This window comes from Pocillopora damicornis, chromosome 4, assembly GCF_964200805.1.
Source record: "Pocillopora damicornis chromosome 4, jaPocDami1.2, whole genome shotgun sequence".
NCBI classification, from domain to species: Eukaryota; Metazoa; Cnidaria; class Anthozoa; order Scleractinia; family Pocilloporidae; genus Pocillopora; species Pocillopora damicornis.
The window spans coordinates 29897856-29910538 of NC_142673.1; the positions used below are offsets into that span (position 1 = coordinate 29897856).

The 12683-nt window shown below is 38.4% G+C and overlaps 2 protein-coding genes across 3 annotated transcripts; both read right to left on the minus strand.

The window, feature by feature from the left end:
* Nucleotides 1-3431: 3431 nt before the first annotated feature.
* On the minus strand, nucleotides 3432-6834 carry LOC149047644 (uncharacterized). Its single transcript, XM_089204044.1, has 3 exons — nucleotides 6719-6834; nucleotides 5165-5700; nucleotides 3432-4419 (listed from the first exon to the last, which is right to left on the minus strand). Exons 2-3 carry the CDS (start codon nucleotides 5639-5641, stop codon nucleotides 3520-3522), a joined length of 1377 nt encoding a protein of 458 aa, XP_089060170.1. The 5' UTR covers nucleotides 5642-5700; nucleotides 6719-6834; the 3' UTR covers nucleotides 3432-3519.
* Nucleotides 6835-8095: 1261 nt separating this feature from the next.
* Nucleotides 8096-12591, minus strand: LOC149047645 (uncharacterized). Of its 2 annotated transcripts, XM_089204039.1 has the most exons (3): nucleotides 12486-12591; nucleotides 10949-11483; nucleotides 8096-10177 (listed from the first exon to the last, which is right to left on the minus strand). In XM_089204039.1, exons 2-3 carry the CDS (start codon nucleotides 11420-11422, stop codon nucleotides 9155-9157), a joined length of 1497 nt encoding a protein of 498 aa, XP_089060165.1. In that variant the 5' UTR covers nucleotides 11423-11483; nucleotides 12486-12591; the 3' UTR covers nucleotides 8096-9154. The 2 variants fall into 2 exon arrangements, with proteins under 2 accessions (XP_089060165.1, XP_089060164.1); XM_089204038.1 differs by lacking the exon at nucleotides 12486-12591 and having other exon boundaries at nucleotides 9029-10177; nucleotides 10949-11535.
* Between the last annotated feature and the right edge of the window lie 92 nt (nucleotides 12592-12683).

The following is a 12683-nucleotide window of genomic DNA, read 5'->3' on the forward strand; positions in this document are numbered from 1 at the left end:
ATACATAAACTCAGCAAACTCACTTGAAACAAATTGTGGCCCATTATCTGATACTAACTCCTCGGGCAAACCATGTTGGGCAAATATAAGACGCAACTCATTCATGGTTTTCTCTGTGGTGATTGAGGTCATGTGCTTAACCTCTATCCATTTTGAAAAACTATCAACCACCACAAAAAAAAAATCAATCCCTTTCTGACAAAAATCAACATGAATACGCTGAAAGGGTCGCGTGGCCCATTTCCAGGGTATCAATGGGGCACAAGGTGGAGAGGTCCGCACATCCTGACACACTGAGCATAGTTTAATCTTTTGTTCAATTTCCTCATCCATCTTGGGCCACCAAACACAGGTGCGTGCTATTGCTTTCATTGCACAAATGCCTGGGTGCTCCCAATGCAACTCCTCCAACATCTTTTCCCTAAATACTGGGGGAATGATCACCCTGGAACCCCAGAGAACGCAATTTTGTTCGCAAGAAAGTTCATGTCGACGGGTGTAATAGGGTTTTAAATCTTCATCATAAACCTCTGGCCACCCCACCATGACCCAATCAAGTACCTTGCTTAACCCTGGATCCATCAATGTAGCTTTCCCAATCTCTTTTGCAGTTATGGGGAAATCTTTGTTAATGGCACTTACATTGTAAATCTCACTCTCACTGCCAATCTTAGACTCTTCATGGGGTAATCTAGAAAGGGCGTCACAGTTGCTGTGCTTCTCGGAGCTCCTGTACTCAATGTTATAGTCATATGCTGAAAGGACAAGTGCCCAGCGCTGCATACGGGCAGCTGCAAGTGTGGGTATAGCAGCTTTTGGGCCCAAAATAGCCAACAATGGCTGGTGGTCAGTTACTAAAGTGAACTTTCGTCCATATAGAAACTGATTAAATTTTTTTACCCCGAAAATAATAGACAAAGCCTCCCGTTCAATTTGAGCATAATTTTCTCACTTGAGCTGAGGGTACGTGACGCATATGCTATTGGCCTTTCTTGACCATCTTCCATTACATGACTAAGCACTGCCCCCAAACCATAACTCGATGCGTCACAAGCTAACTTAAGCTCACGATTTAGATCATAGTGGACCAACAGCGACTCACTGGTGAGGCCCTCCTTGCATGCCTCAAAAGCTTTCTGGCAGTCATCTGTCCATTCCCATTGAATATTTTTCTGCAAAAGCCTATGCAGAGGTGCTAAGGTTGTAGCCAGCCCTGGCAAAAAGGAATGATAATACTGAACCATGCCCAGGAAGGACCTTAATTCACTCACATTCTTTGGGGCTGGGGCTCTTTTCACTGCACTGATCTTCTCCTCCACCGGTTGCAGGCCTTCGGCACTTATTCTCAGACCTAGATAAACCACTTCAGGTTTCAAAAACTCACATTTTACCAGTTTTAAATGCAAATTGTATTGGTGTAGCCTGTCCAACACATCAGCAAGTATCTTGAGATTCTCTTGCCAGTCATTGCCCCCTATCAAGATGTCATCTTGTTTACAAACACATTTTTCAATTCCCTGAAGAATTTGATCCATTTTTGCTTGAAAGATTTTTGGGGATGACTTGACCCCATAGGGCAATTTCTGGTAGGAATAAAGACCTTTATGAGTGGTAATTGTCAAGTACTCTTGACTTTCTTTGTCAACATTCAGCTGGGCATAGGCATGTGATAGATCGAGCTTACTAAATACCTTAGAGCCAACCAGAGCAGCATACAAATCCTGAGTGGTAGGTAAAACATATTGCTCATCTTCAACTGACTGATTGATAGTGGATTTGTAGTCTCCACATATTCTGACAGTGTTATCAGCCTTTGGCACTACCACAATTGGGCTAGCCCAAAGTGACCTGTCAACTTTCCTAATAACACCATGCTTTTCTAGTTTGTCTAACTCTTTTTCGACTTGCTCTTTCAAAGCGTATGGAACCCTACGCGCTTTCACGAATACAGGTTTTGCATCGCCTCTCATAGTAATATGGGCCTCAAGGCCCGTCATCCCTTTGTAACTCTCAGTAAACAATTCGCTATGTTTAGATAGCAACTCATTCAGTTGACTATCAGCACTCCTAGGGTCTCCCTTGGGAACACAAAATATCTCACCCCATTCAAACTTAATGTGCCGCAGCCAGTTTTTACCAAGTAAAGTAGGTTTTGCATCATAATTGGCTACAAGAATGGGTAGAGAGTATGGTTTACCCTTATACACTATGTCACACTGCATTTCCCCTGACACATCTAGTAATTCACCCGTGTATGTCTTAAGTGTTACTTTAGAAGGAGACAGAGGCTTGTCTGCAAACCTCTCTAGATATTCACTTCTACTCATTATTGAGAAATCTGCAGCTGTGTCTAACTCCATCATACACAGTTTACCATTGATTTCCATTTCTACAGTGTACCTATTGCAATTAGGCTTGTTTTGGTCAAGCGAATTTAGAGAATAAATTCCTAATTCCTCATCCTCACACTCATCATTGCCTGATTCTGAAGCCTGTACACTATGAATTTTACCCTTTTTCTTTTCATCCTTACTGCGACAAACAGAAGCTAAATGCCCAATCTTGGAGCACTTGTAGCATTTTGCTGACTTAAATTTACAAGACTGACCTGAATGATTACCCCCACACCTAGGACATGACAATTGTTCAGTGTTCTTCCTTTCAGTGTTTTTACTTCCTTGTTCTGTCAACTTGTTTACTTGAACAGTTTCACTGCGTGAAGGGTGAAATTCTTGGGTGTTCCTGTCTGCCATCTCCATGGTCTTGGCAATACTGCAAGCCTTTTCGAATGTGAGGTCATCTGTGTTCAGTAGTTTGTTTTGTATCTTCGGATTGTTCAGTCCGCATACGAATCGGTCACGTAACGCCCGATTGAGGAATTCACCATAATTACAGTGGACCGCCAATCTCTTCAAAGCCAGCACATAATCGCTATCTGATTCTTCGGATTTTTGATTTCGCGTGCCAAAGTGAAAACTTTGTGCGATTTCCAGGGGCTTCGGGTTGTAGTGTTTCTCCAAGACTTCCACAATGTTAGTGAATGATACGTCCTTCGGTTTAGTGGGCGCCAATAAGTTGCTGAGGGTTGTGTATACCTCCGGCCCCACTTCTGTCAGGAAAATGGCACGTTTCCTGTTCGCTACCACAAGGTTGGTGGCGGCGCTTCCCTCTCCTGTTGTCGTTACAATGTTGTTGGCTGTAAAGAACATTTCCATCCTCTCGACGTAGGCACTAAACGTTTCACGTGCGACGTTGAACTCGCCAACACGTCCAAATAATCCACTCGCACTAGTGCTGGCCATCTTCTATGCCACAACACACACAGCGTTGTCCAAAGACCTTGCACTTTTGAATGAAGTGGGAAAACATCCCATCCTCGTCGCCAAAATGTAATATATTGCTAGTGAACACGAGGTCAAACCAGTTGGCCACTTCAACACAACTTTTATTACAGCAATGCATTCTGGTACATACTCAGTAACCCTAGAGGGTACTTAATATATTACACACTGTAATGTTTCAAACATCTTGATTCAAAAGTGGTTCCATTTCTATTTCACTGTCCTCTGAAGCATGACCATTTTCAGCAGATTTCTTACTTTTATTAACCCACCTCTTCCAATAGAGCCATGAAAAGAATATAGAGATTAAATACATTACTGCTTCTTTCAAAGCCTCATCAGCAGTTTGTCTTCCATTATATGACTGCCCAGCTAGAATTACAATAACAATAAGACCACAGACAGCTAGGAACCCAGCAAAACATGAAGAAAATGACTGACATTTTGAGGCGTCATTTGAAGACATGTAGGTATAAAATGCAAAGGTTGAGATACCAATAAAAAGGCAAAGTACGAGTAGAACAACAAGACCCCAGATAGGATTCAGCATTATACCGACTAAGAGCCAACAAAAATGGTAGGTTGCTAAATTTGCACAAATTATGAAAAGAAGTGACTTCACTTTTACACTATAGTTATTCTGCTCGCTACCCCCACATTTCACCCATGTCACCAAAAAGACTATTACCCCAGCAAGCACAATGACCGGTTGTATCAGTTCAATAATAAGGAACATATAATAAGGAACCATTTTCTTATCGCTGCTACTTGTATGGACTGTTACATATCTTGGTATAATTAAAACAGTGATTATTACAAACAAAAACACACACAGGAAATCTACCGTATTTTTTCTATTGTTGTCCTTTTTTCCGAGCTCGTCCTGTTTTCTCGTTGTTGTAAAGGCCAACAATGGCCCAAACACTATTGAAAAGAGAGAGGAGAGGATTAAAATTAATCTTATTCGCCAACTGTGTTCTGTAACAGAGGAAATACTTGGTTGATGTCCCTCTGTGATACACTCAGCAGAATTCAGTTGGGGGTCTCTCATTGCTGGCCTAACAGCCAGATCTTGGAGCTATGAAACATAAGAAAGAACTAAGTCAAATCAAACAAAAAGATGATTCTAAAAGAGTAAGCGAAAAAGAAGTGAAGATGAGCTATGGGATAATGGAAGGTTTGGAAAAATATTTAAAAACACAGAACAATGAATCCCTGTTGGTATGTCTAGCACCAAGTCATGGGTTCTTGGTCATAATAACAGTGTACATGCCCAGCATACATGCCAACTCTCTCGAATAAGCCGTAAGTCTTAGGGAAAAGACACAAATATCCCTGACTCTGGCATAGTTTGCCAAACAACTCGAATAAAGGAAATATGAACCACTATCTCCGCAAAGATGGAGAGGCAAGAAAATTTTTTCTCCACTTAAGAGAATCGTCGCGTTTCTGTTCATGGACTTTAAAGACAATTCTTTTTAACGGATTTGAATTTGATATTTGCTTTCATTTAAGTGACTTCCAGTTTGTAGGAGATATTGGAACAAAGATGCTAATTAACAAATTTAGACGAGGAGAGGGGAGAGAGGTGGGGACGTGGTCCAAAATCGTACCTATCCGAATTTCTCATTTTCCAAGGGGTACTAACATTTTCAGTTCCATGGATGAAGTTATAATAACTGAAGTAACAACTCTACAATTCTTTTCGGAGAAGATGTTAACAAGGTTTAAGGTGCAATGCTTTTTCCTGATTGGTTTTTTAATGTTCAATTAGAATATTTTTGCTATTTCGGTACATAATCTAAATTGGTCAAAGTACTTACAGCAGCTAGAGCGTCTTCGATCTGTTTTTTTAGTTTCCCTTTCGTCACATCACAGCAGGAAAGTGAAATTGTTATGTTAAGCTCCTGTGTTCGACTGGTCACCATGATTGACCCTAAAGACCAAAATTCAAGAACTTTAGCAGGAAGAGCAGCGTACAAGCAAGAAATACTCCACGTGTATTTGGCAGCAGGAGTTGAACTTTCCGTTTTGTTGGGGCCATAGACATTTACAAATACCCGCACTGAGGAAGGCCTCTTGGGTGGATAAAGAGCCGACTCGATGTTGAAACTGTTTTCTGATTTCGCCAAGATGTTGTAAACTTGTTCGTAAGTGATTTTGTTACAGGCATCAGTTCGACTGACTGCACTTGTACAGTTATTGGTAGCTGTTGCTTGGGACATGTGTTTTGGAAATAGGTGCATTATCACAACTTGAATTAAGACGAGAAATTTGAGATCGATTCGCAAAAATGCCATCCTTGAAAAACAGTGGAGATTCTAATAGCTTTGAATCCCTTAGCCAGTTCCAAAATTTCCTGCAAGAGAAGCGGAATGAATACAAATCAGCTTTTTTTGATGCACATTTACTTTTTGAGGCTGGTTATTTCCTGTTAGCTGTCAAAACACAATATTTTACGAGCGAAAATCGCTTAGATTACTGCTAGAGGTTATCACAGTTTCCATATAGCATGAAGTGTTGAGTTAGTATACTGCTACTCCCTGTGGACAAGAGGCAAGTCCATCGCAGAAAATCACCCAGCACATAAAAACGTTAGTCCTTGAGAGTGTTATGGTACCCATTTATATTCTTAGGTGAAACGAGGCTTTGAAACGAATACTGAATGCTTTTTTGTCAACAGTGAATACATTCAAGAAGAATCGGTAGAGGATTTCTCGCGAGTTCAGTGTGAAACTAGCTACAGTGTGGCTTAAATGATCGAAACGCTTGCAGAAAGGTTGTTGGCCACAGTTTATCTGCATTAATTTGTGGTACAAGTCCCTACATTTTGGCTCGGCCAAATACTTAGTATATTGGCTGGATGTAAATAAAAGAACACGTTCACAATACTTCCGGTTTCCATGAAATAGCAATGTCTAACTCTAATAATCCGTGTCTGTAAGCTTCTATCGTTTGCCGTTCTGAATAAAGCCTCTACTCATCAAAGTTTGAAATCAATTCCTTTTGATATAGACATTTAAGGAAAAAAATCAGCGCCGGAAACAGCTTAACTTCTTACCTAAATCCTCCTAACGACTAATGGCTTATCGTAGGCTCAACCGTCCTAATTTCATCTCTCGTGGTTATCAGAGATGACCACGGAATCACTAATTCTAGTCACTAAGACCTCGCAAAAACATTGAATTTTAGACATCGAAATCTCATATTGCGTCTAATAAATTTGAAAAGTAGGGCATTTTCATAACTAAACTTGTGTCAGCAAACCTTTCAGGTAATAAACAAACTCTCTTGACCCTGATCGTCGTTGATTTTTTGGTAGGCGGACGACAAGCTTACAACTAAAAGAAAAATGTTATGAAACAGGTGGAGAGTACCTTCCCTGTAAAGAAGACTTCCAAACCAAACGATCAAGTGAATCGACACCAAATTGAGATATTCAAATTTTCATTTAAGCCTGTGACGACGAGAGTCCAATGACCACAGATCGCGTGAATTTAAATAGGTCACGCTATACTACTCGAAAGAAAACGGAAGTTGTAAACTACAAACTGATATACTTATATTTCTTAACTCTTTAACGGTTTAAATTAGTAATAAACCTGATCTTTTATGTCCATCTACTCGATAATTGAGCTCAAGGCTAATGGAGAAAGCTGATATCATGAGAAATTTACCTTACCGATAAATAGGCTGAATGCCTCCACATGATTTGACTTACATGTCAAGCGATATTTTTAGTACCTAGTGTTTAGAAGTTGATAAGGGTGTTGTGACTACTGGTGCCACAAGTCAGCTATTGTGAATGATTTTAAATACATTTTTCCAGCAAATGCAAGCTGATTTATTTTCACGTCGACTTACTCAATTTGTTTTGAGTTTCACAAGTTTATTAGAAAGCAATATACCCAAACGTTATTTGATTAGATTTGCAATGTAATCAGGGTGATACAAAATTAAATCTATCATAACTGATCACATCAGTACGAAAAATAATTCCTGTCAGTGTAGTTTAGCTAAGTCACCTATCAATAGTAGAGAACTTGTGTGTTCTTGCGTATTTAGCCCCAAGAACAGTAACATCTGGGAAAAACCTCATATGAAGTGACTCCTTCTTAGACCCGCAGTTAGACTCAGTATATATTTGTACGACAAAAAGTAGCACAACAGTACAGCCATTTCGCTCGTGTTCCTGAACAGAGTTTTTTTAAACATGAACAAATCTTGCCTTTTCCCTCGTTGCTAAACCCCCGGTTTAAGGTCATGAGAATAATGAAAATGATCGAAAACTAAAAAAGCCCTGGATTGTTTGGGAAATTCTTCTTGTCAGCACCTTAGGAGACATATAGCTAACAGTATGGAGAAAATGCATACCAATGTTGGTGTGTAAAGAGTTAAGGCCTGAATGAAGTTTGTCAGAACCTATTCTTGACATGTTGTTCCTGGGTGGAGAGAGGACTTGTGAGAGTGAAACAATCTGCTAAGGAACACTATACTATGGCTTGGGAAGGAATTTAACCCAGACCCATCAATACACTGACCTTTAGGCAAGCATATGTCAGTCTGTTGGTAATAAATAATCATTAGCGATAAAAGGTTCTCTCCACTGTTATGACTGACTTTCTGAAACATTTATGTTTAATTTTCAGGGGTTTGTTAGAGCTGATCACTCCATCACAGTCAAGAAACTTAAAAAACTTAATACCCAGATTATGAAAGAATTACCTTCTCCAATGAGCGTTATTAGAAACATGTTGAGTGAATGTATTTATTGAGTCATACTTTGTAGTAATCATACTGCTAAAAGATTAATTATTTGATACATTGTATAGGATAGGGCTCTTAAAAAAGGTACAACTTGAGGTCTTTGTATTTGGCAGTGCTTTCAGTAACACTTGATGCTTATAAGAGCTCTTCAAGATCAGTTGTGTAGCATAATACCTGAATAAATCTTGACAGCTTTAATTTGGTAACGAAAAATTAAAATTGACACAAAACTTAAAAGAAGATGTTTTAAAAAGAGGCTGTTGGGGAAGAGTTCATCTGTGTTCCATTCCAAAACACCAGATATTATGAACTTTTTCATTTTTAAACAAGAAAAATTTTAGCTTCTTAAGGGTGCCATGTAGGGAAAGCCACCTATGTAACCTCAAATCTGAATGAAAGCACTGTTTACAAGTTGGCTAGTTATCCTCTATGCATGCACATTTACTGACAGTAAAATGTATCTAGAACTATGGTGCTACATTGGAGATGTAAACAAATCTAAACCTGTATATGAGAAAAAAAAATTATAGAGTTCAAAAGGGACAAATATTATATACTTTGGTGGTAAACATTTTGCTGGTTAGGGCTTCATCAGTACAAAGTTATGCAAACTAAGGCTAGTTAAATTTCTATAATAGGCTGCTAAGGTTTGTTATCCAAACCTGTTTTAGCATGAAATTATAACTAAGATTATAATTGTAATAAACAGTGCTGTACTTCTTCTAGTAGTCAGGTGTATAATGATTAAGATCATAACAACATCATTAGCTTGATCAGTTACACTGCATGTAAAATATGTAATTAAGGAATCAACTTCACCTTACAATATCATGACATTATCCAGCACTTAGGGAAAAAGGAAAAGATAAGTTTAGCTGCAAGACTGGTTGCTATTTTGATATAATACCAAATACTCTTCACTAATTTACCAGAAAATGAACAATTGATGAAGGGACAATTATTACTCAGATGTTTAGAGTGGAGGAAACATTTTTCCATTTGTTTACATAATTATAAAATGATATCCAAGTTTACACTGTAATGTTTCAAACATCTTGATTCAAAAGTGGTTCCATTTCTATTTCACTGTCCTCTGAAGCATGACCATTTTCAGCAGATTTCTTACTTTTATTAACCCACCTCTTCCAATAGAGCCATGAAAAGAATATAGAGATTAAATACATTACTGCTTCTTTCAAAGCTTCATCAGCAGTTTGTCTCCCATGATATGACTGCCCAGCTAGAATTACAACAATAATAAGACCACAGATAGCTAGGGACCCAGCAAAACATGAGGAAAATGACTGACATTTTGTGTTGTTGTCATAAGTAATTGAATACATGCAGGTATAAAATGCAAAGGTTAAGACACCGATAACAAGACAAAGTAGGAGCAGAACAACAAGACCCCCGATAGGATTTAGCATTATACCAACTAAGAGCCAACAAAAATGGTAGGTTGCTAAATTTGCACAAATTATGAAAAAGAATGACTTCCACTTTACAGCGTGCTCCCTTTGATGTCCTTGTTGATGTCCTTGTTGATGTCCTTGTTGATGTCCTTGTTGATGTCCTTGTTGATGTCCTTGTTGTTGTCTTCTCTGGCCGCAACTCCCACAGACTATACACGTCACCACGAAGACCATAACCCCAACACCCATAATGAACGGTTGTATCGCTTCAACGTGCCAAGGAACAACTTCTTTATCATTTCTCTTATTTCTATCAATTTCTTTATCGCTGCTAATTTTATGGACTGTTACCTCTTTTGCTATATATAAACCAACGAGTATTACTAATAAAATCAAACAAAGGAAATCTATCGTATTTTTCTTAATTTTTGACTTCCTTCCTTTTTTGTTTTTGAGCTCGTCCCGTTTTATCGTTGTTTTAAAGGCCAACAATGGCCCAAACAGTGTTGAAAAGAGAACAGAGAGGACTAACATTGCTATTATACGCCAACTGTGTTCTGTAACAGAAGAAATATTTGGTTGATGTCCCTCTGTGATACACTCAGCAGAATTCAGTTGGGGGTCTCTTATTGCTGGACTAACAGCCAGATCTTGAAGCTATGAAACATAAGTCAACTGAGTTAAATCAAACAAAAAGATGATTTTAAACGAGTATGCAGAAAAGAAGTGAGCTATGGTGTCTTGGAAGGTTTTGAAAAATATTTAAAAACACAGAACAAACCTGTTAGTATGACCAGTACCAAGTCACGCGTTCTCGGTCATAATAACAGTGTACATGCCCAGCAAACATGCCAACTCTCCCGAATAGGCCACAAGTCTCAAGGAAAAGACATGAATCTCCCTGACTCTGGCACAATTTGCCAAATAACTCTATGAAGGAAATATGAACTACTCCCCCCGCAGAGATGGAAAGGCAGGAACATTTCATCTCCACTATGGAGAATCGTCACGTTTCTGTTCATGGACTTCAAGGACAATTCTTTTAACTGTTTTTCGATTTTTGATATTTGCGTTCATTTAAGTGACTTCCAGTTTGTGGGAGAGATTGGAGCAAAGATGTCAATTAAGCAAATTTAGACGAGGGCGGGGGTGGGGACTTGGGTTAAAATCGTATATTTCCAGATTTCTCATTTTGCAGAGGATACTAACATTTTCAGTTTCTTATTGATTGATCCATGGATGAAGTTACAGTAACCGAAGTAAAAACTCTACTTTCAATTCTTTTCAGTCTAAAAAAAAGTGTTCATGATAACCAGATGTTTTCTATTTTTAAAGTGCAATGTTTTTTCCTGATTGGTTTTTAATGTTCAATTATACCTTTTTTTTTTTCTATGTTGATACATGATCTAAGTTGGTCAAAGTACTTACAGCAGCTAGAGCGTCTTCGATGTGTTTTTTTAGTTTCCCTTTTGTCACATCACAGCAGGAAAGTGAAATTGTTATGTTAAGCTCCTGTGTTCGACTGGTCACCATGATTGACCCTAAAGACCAAAATTCAAGAACTTTAGCAGGAAGAGCAGCGTACAGGCAAGAAATACTCCACGTGTATTTGGCAGCAGGAGTTGAATTTTTAACTTTGCTGTGGCCGTAGACATTAACAAACACACGAACTGAGGAAGGCCTCTTGGGTGGATAAAGAGCCGACTCGATGTTGAAACTGTTTTCTGATTTTGCCAAGATGTTGTAAACTTCTTCGTAGGTGATTTTGTCACAGGCATCAATAGGATTGACAGCACTTGTACAGTTATTGGTAGCTGTTGTTTGAGACATGTGTTTTGGGAATAAGTGTATTATAACTTGGATGAGGACGAGAAATTTAAGCTCGAATCGGAAAAATGCCATCCTTGACAAACAGTGGAGATTCTAATAGCTAATAGAATCCCTAGGTCAGTTGAAAAATTTCCTGCAAGAGAAGCGGAATGAATACAAATCAGCTTTGTTTGATCCACGTATACTTTTTGAGGCTGATTATTCCGTGTTAGCTACCAAAACACAATATTTTACGCGCGAAACTCGCTTTGATTATTGCTAGAGTTCATCACAGTTTCCATATAGCATGAAGTGTCGAGTTAGTGTATTGCTACTCGCAAAATCATCCAGCACATAAAAAGCCTGTCCCTGAGAGTTATATGGTACCCATTTATATTCCTAGGTGAATAGAGGCTTTAAAACGAATACTGAATGCTTTTTTTCCAAAATATATGTGAATATATTCAAGAAGAATCGGTAGAAGATTTATCGCCAATTAATGTGGAGAAACTAGCTATAATGTGGCTTAAGTGATCGTTACGTTTGCGAAAAGGTAGTTAGCAACAGTTTATCTGTAGTAATTTGTGGTACAAGTCCCTAAATTTTGGCTTGGCGGAGAAATACTTAGTAAATCGGCTGGATGTAAATAATAGGACACGTTCATACTTCCGGTTTCCATGAAATAACAATGTCTAACTCCAATAATTCGTGTCTGTAAGCTTCTATCGTTTCCCATTCTGAATAAAGCCTTTGCTCATCAAAATTTGAAATAAATTCATTTTGATATAAATATTTAAGGGAAAAAATCAGCGCCGAAAACAGCTTAACTTCTTACCTAAACCCTCCTAATTAAACGACTTATGGCTTATCGTAAGCTTGACTGTCCTAATTTAATCTCTCGTGGTTATCACCGATGACAATGGAATTACTAGTTCTAGTAACTAAGACCTAGCAAAAACATTAAATTTTAGACATCAAAATCTCATATTGCGTCTGATAAATTTAAAATGTAAGGCTTTTTCATGGCTAAACTTGTGTCAGCAAACTTTTCAGGTAATAAACAAACTCTCTTAACCCTGATCGTCGTTGATTTTTTGGTAGGCGGACGACAAGCTTACAACTAAAAGAAAAATGTTATGAAACAGGTGGAGAGAACCTTCCCTGTGAAGTAGACTTCCAAACCAAACGAACAAGAGACACCAAAATAAGATATCCAAAATTTGAATTTAAGCCTGTGACGACAGAAGTCGAACGACTACAGATCACTTACTAGGGTGTGAATTTTAATAAGTCACGCTAGATAACTCGGAAAAAAAACGGACGTTGTAAACCATAAACTCATATACTTATATTT